Source organism: Octodon degus, unplaced genomic scaffold, assembly GCF_000260255.1.
Source record: "Octodon degus isolate 3935 unplaced genomic scaffold, OctDeg1.0 scaffold00152, whole genome shotgun sequence".
In the NCBI taxonomy this organism is placed as follows: Eukaryota; Metazoa; Chordata; class Mammalia; order Rodentia; family Octodontidae; genus Octodon; species Octodon degus.
The window spans coordinates 3,176,911-3,182,910 of NW_004524728.1; the positions used below are offsets into that span (position 1 = coordinate 3,176,911).

The window sequence follows — 6,000 nt, forward strand, 5'->3', positions numbered from 1 at the left end:
CTGCCAGATTAAAGACAGGAACAATATTCATAGTAAGTATGATGGAGCACATTGTTCCCCTGACACCTTCATGGTTGTGAAGCTAATGAAATATTTTGGCTGTGTCCCAGGCACCCTTTGAATCTACTCAGGAGAGGGGCTGGGTGGCCTTGCTAAAGGACTATGCTACTATTCTCAGCATCAACAGCCCATAACAGTATTATATTTGTGTTTAGTCTGAAAGAATTTCCTTTCTAAGGATTTCATATAGTTCCTAATACTGTCTTTCAATTCTTATCTAAAATGACATGTTTGTAAATAATTACCAAAAATTCTCTGCTCCCCAACTTACCTTATTTTTTGTTCTAGAAATGAGACAGCTCACTAGCGGTGTGCTTAGGCCGCAGTTTCATTTGGCACAAGGCCAGTGGGTGGGGCTAAAGGGCACTGCGATGCACTAATGAAGGCAGCTACCACAGGAGCCACCAGCACGGTGGTGGGAAGTCGCACCCATCACTACAGCCTTTACCAAGATCACAAAAGAATATTTTTCTTGTATTTGGTGTAGACAGCAATGCTGATAAAGCATCTTAATTTTTAAGTCTGCTTTTACATCCTACAGAAAGCTCAGGTGATTTCATTGCTTGTATGACTTCAAGCCTATAGTATGGTCTGAAGTTTTGTGCATTAGCCTTGCTCTGACTTTGCCACATTCCTCCTACTTTGCCCTTTTTTCTTATTTATTTTTTGGTGGAACCAGGGATTGAACTCAGGCCCTTGCGCTTGCCAGGCAAGCGCTTATTCTACTGAGCCATCTCCCCAGACCCTCATGTCCATTTATGATAAAATAATAATAAATGATTCCAACAAATACATACAGTTCATTACATCATTTCAAATCTTTTTGGAGATATACAAAACTTTAAATAATAAATAATATTTTTAAAAAATAGATCGGTAAAATATGGTCTACACTTCTGAGTAAAAAAAGAAAGTGAACACGTACTTTTTCATAGTTCAGTAATTGAACCAGAGCTGTGAACTGAGGCTGAACTGGCTATGTCCTGGGCCTACCTTGACCTAGTCTTCAGTTATTGCAGGGCATTAAATTGCATCCTTTGAAAGTACTAGCTATAAAAATAAACTTTTAAAGGGCCAGAGAGATAGATCAGTGGACTAAGTGCCTGTGGATTAGTCTGGATTAGATCCCTAGCACTACATGCCATGGCAGCCCCACCCCAGGGCGCGCTGAGCGGACCACTGAGACCAGGTATGATGGCGCACACCTATAATCCCAGGGCTGGGAAGGCTGAAAACAGGAGGATCACCAGGAGTCTGAGCTGCATAGTGAGAGCCTGTACCAAATACATTTTTTTTTAAATTTTTATTTATTTATTTATTTGAGAGAGAGAGAGAGAGAGAGAGAGAGAGAGAGAGAGAGAGAGAGAGAGAGAGAGAGAGAGAGAGAGGTGTGTGTGTGTGTGTGGCCAGCTCAGCCCACCAGGGGGCAGGCTGGCTGGCATGTGGTGCTGGGGGATTGAACCGCGGTCCCTGATGCTTTTGCTAAGCTTGTTCCAAGTAGGTGCTCTAGACCACTGAGCCATCTCTCCAGCCCCTGTACCAAATACATTTTAAAAATATAAATAAATAAACTTTTAGGAAGACATAATTATGCTGATGATTCAGTCTGTAATACAGCTCCCAGTCATTTCAAAACAAATGCACGTGTAATCCTTTCTCCCTCCTTTATTTGACTTGCTATAGCTTCACAATGTTCATGAAGGAAAACATAATTTTCCCAAATAAGCTGGATGGAGAATGCCCCAGGGGAGATCCAGCGCAGTTACACATCCCACTGACCCATGTGCCCCTTGATGACTGAGCCCTTCCTTCCACTCATTATGACTCATAAAAACCTTTCTTTAGAACTGCTCACTTGTGCTTTATTTCCAAAGTTCCCTGTGCGACTGGCATCCTACATTTTCACATAAATGGCATCCAGTCCATTTATGAAAAAAAGAGTAGGATGCTAACTGAGGAGAAAGAAAAGGATGATGCTGCTCTACTTCTACTAAGAAATGCAAATGTTCCACAGATTGTCGTTGATTTAACTTCACAAAGGTTAGTAAGATTGGCTAGAAATGTTTCAGCCAGTTAAAATTAGAGGAAGTGAATGATTTTGCTATAATATTCTTCGGAGTTACTACATGTTTACTAACCAGCAAGCACAGCAGGCCAAATCTTCATTTTAGAACCTTGTCTCCTGTTATTTGTAAAGGCTTTTATGCTTCCTGTTTCATTTCCAGTAACCAGTAACTAGTATGTGGAAGTTCATTTTTGTCACATGTGTTTTTAACGTATGTGCCTTTATCATTGTTGGTTATTGTTTTAGTCACATTCTTTTCTACTAAGACCAACACACAACATCTACAATTTAAGGGAGAGGTCACAACTACAGCTCGTGGTTGGCTGGCTTCACAGCAGACACGGCATGCCAGAGGGGCACTGTGGAGGGAAACTCCTCATGTCACAGCAGCCAGAAGCACAGAGAAAGGCGAGGGCCAGGAGGGAAATGACCTTCCAGGGCATGTCGCCTGTGACCTGTCTCTTCCAAACAGGCCACCCCTCTGAGCAACACACTGAGCCACTGATCTCACCACTGGGTGAATCCACCACATGAGTGCAGCACCCCATGATCCAGTCACTGTGCAGAAGTTGCTGTTGGAGCATGGGAAGCTGCTGGAGAACATTCCAGAGCATTCCACAACTGCGCTGCCAGGTCTTTCCCTTCCTTTGCCTTTGCAGCAATGTCTACATGATAAAAAAGCACTTTACAGAAAAACAAGTGAGCAGTACAGAGTCTAAATTTAAGTTCAAAGCAAAGAAACAGAAATTTTCAGAAAAACAAGCAGATGATTAAAGATCTTAACTATATGATAGTATTTTGGAGTCTGATAATTTTAAGGTGTGAAAATGAACAAATTATAATAGTACCTAATTTCAAATTAGTGTCAAATTTGTGTTATCAAAAATGTATCTACAAAGGAACAGAAATATTTTAAATCAGCTAATGACAAAGCAAACATAAAATAGTCACATGGAAAAAATAAAATAGTCACATGGACAACTAGAGGAATATGAGGCTAACCTTAAGTGAGAATAATGTTAATTGTAGTTTCATTTCACCACCAATAATTATTCCAGGAGTGTAGGACTCATCTACTTTTTATTTCTTTTTTCTACATTGATGTGGTGTACTTAAAACCTTCCACTAATATGGTACTTGACAGTGTTGATACTTTTTGTTCTTTTAATCTCATTTGATCTCTACTAAAGAGCAAAGAGAAACTAGAAAAAATACTCATCACTCTCATTTTTTTCAATAAGCAATGTGAGGATCAGAATGGCCAAGTGATTTTGCGAATTCCACACAACTACAACATGGTAGAGGTGGGCTAACATCTAAGTCAGCTGTCCAGAAGGGGAGCTGGCCACTGGCACAAGCCTTTCCAATAATGATATGCCTGGGGGAAAATCAACTCTATTCAAAGGCTGTTTCTTTGACATTTATTATTACTCTCTTATTATTATAATATCTTAAAATAGTATAATTCCTGCATTTACTTACCAATAAAAGCATTGTACATATCTGTGGATAACAGAAATCTCAACTTACTCTTTTACGAAGCTTTTCTGCAGCATCAAGTTCAGCCTTAATAGTTTTATCAAATTTATTTAAAAGTTTAGGCTTCTTTTTCTTAGCTGAAAGAAAAGAGGTTTTTATTTTGAAGCTCTTGTCTGGAAACAGTTACTAAGAATAGTAATATACAAATAGCACAAGGCCTCACGCTAGTCTCAAGTACACGACGGCAGGAGCAGCCACATTTCAGCGCACCTTCTCTTCTCTTCCCCAGACAGCAGGAGGGCACCACAAATGAGCAGCCACCAAGGAAGACGGCCCAGCTCTCCTAACACAGTCACACCTTGTGTTTCTGGACCCCATCTCACTGCACTTTGTAGATGCCACGCTGTTTACATATTGAAGATTCAAGCAAATCGATAGGCATCAGATTGCAATAGCAAGTGCTCACATCTTGTCTTTGTGTCACTTTGTTAGTTCTTCTAATACGTCAAGTTTTCTTTTGATTATTAGAGCTTTCTGTGGTGACCTGTAACCAGGAGGGCTCTGATGTTTGGGGTGCCATGCACTATCCCCATACAATATGGCAAATGCACTAGGTTGACACCATGTGTGTCCCGACTGTGCCACCATCTGGCTCCTTGCTCTCTCCCTCTGCTCGGGCCCTAGTCGTCAGTGACAAGTGCTCTCGGTTACCTTCCATGCTTCAGGCTGCCCGGGTTGCTGCACATTCTCCTTTCCTATGCTTTATGCCATTTATTATGTTACTTTCTCTACATAAAATAGCCTATTTTTATTTGTCAACCAAAAATATGCCTATTCTTTAACTTAAAACCACAATCTATATAAAGTTTTTGATGATACCACATACACGGTCTCAGTTTATTTTCTCACCCTCTTCTTTTTTTTTTTTTTTTCTCTTTTCCACCCATTTTCCCTTCAAACCTCTAAGTGGTGGTCCTTCCTCCATAGGGTTTTTATCACGATCATTTGTGTAGGTATTTCTTTTCAAAAACATAAACTCCTGCCAGGTGACAGCATGTCTTAGATGCACACTTAGCAAACAACTTTTGGCTCTGGGTGAGCTTCTAGCACCCAGTGGGTGTAAGTTCTCAGCCTGGAAGCAGCCGCACCTGCACTGGGGGTGGGCCCTACTGGTGCACACCTGGCAGTGTCTGCGGAGTGACAGGCGCTGAGTGTCCCAGAGCAGAAGCTTGAAAGGAATATAGAAGTTTCCAGACAGCGAGGCGGACCAGTATCAGAGAATGGGGTTGGGCAACAGTGATAAGAGAAACGAGCACAACTGAAAGAGGATGTCCTTAGTTCCTGACACTAAAGGCTGCAAATTAAATAGCTTGTTCCCTATGCTATCAGCGAGAGGCAGTGGGGCTCTTTCCCAAAGTTGTCCGCTCCCAACACACGCATCCGCGCAGGGCCTTAGGCCTGTACCTTCTGAATGTCTCTTTGCTGCGCGCCTCTCTAATGAATCCCCATCAGCATCTGGTTCAAGCCTCTCTCAACCAGGTTTTTGTTTTGCATGGTGCTAAGGATTGAACCCAGGGCTTGAGTGCTGAGCGACACCCTTGCCCCTTTTATAGTCTTGGAGACTAGTCTCAATAGGTTGCTAAGCTGCCCAGTCTGGGGTCAAATTTCTGAGCCTCCTGCCTCGAGTCTCCCAACGTGCTGAAGTGACAGGTGTGGACCACCGTGCTTGGCTGGATTGTACAGGGCTCACTCCTCAGTTACCCAGCTGGGTGCTTGACACATGTCGGCTTCCATTCAACTCCAGGACATGGGGAATTTAATTCTTCTCCTGAGACCTCAAAAGGGCACCTTGCCACCTCCCGGGACTCTCTCATCACACGGGAGGGAGAAAACACAAACGTCCAAGAAAAAAATTTCCTTAAAACAGCTCTGCCTATGAGAGGTGAGAGGCTTGACCTAAGTTGTAAGTCTGTAAGCAACGTGCAGGAGCCTGCGTACTGAGCTGGGGGCGGCAGGGAGAGCGCAGGCACACTGGGACGGAGTAGCGGGTTAGCAGCGCCAGGCGGGTTGGCAGCGCCAGGCACGCTGTGTCCTTCCCCTGAGAGCTGGGGGTGTTTCCTAAAACGGGTGGGTTCGTTCAGTTCTGAGATTCCGCAAGCATTAGGAAATCTTTTGTTCCTTACCCTCCAGGATTTACCCCTCAGTCAGTTCTCATCAGTAACAAAGCTGATACTTCGGTAACCAGGTATTTCGTGACTGCACTTTAAATGGTTCTCTGATCCTCTCTTGTGTGCGTTACCTTTCTCTCCTCCACTCTCTGAACTTCCAGTCCCCAGTGACTGAGTGCTAAATGCCTGCAGCAGAGGCTGAAAACAGTCTAAGGGGCCACAGTAAGC

At 43.1% G+C, this 6,000-nt stretch overlaps 1 protein-coding gene across 13 annotated transcripts in view; it reads right to left on the bottom strand.

Moving 5' to 3' along the window:
* Asph (aspartate beta-hydroxylase) overlaps window positions 1-6,000 on the bottom strand; it is a 263,046-nt gene that overhangs the window by 80,139 nt on the left and 176,907 nt on the right. For all 13 annotated transcript variants that reach the window (XM_023702449.1, XM_023702445.1, XM_023702444.1 and 10 more), the window contains one exon: window positions 3,656-3,741. In XM_023702449.1, the coding sequence (XP_023558217.1) occupies window positions 3,656-3,741 (86 nt within the window). The remainder of the gene's footprint in view (window positions 1-3,655; window positions 3,742-6,000) is intronic.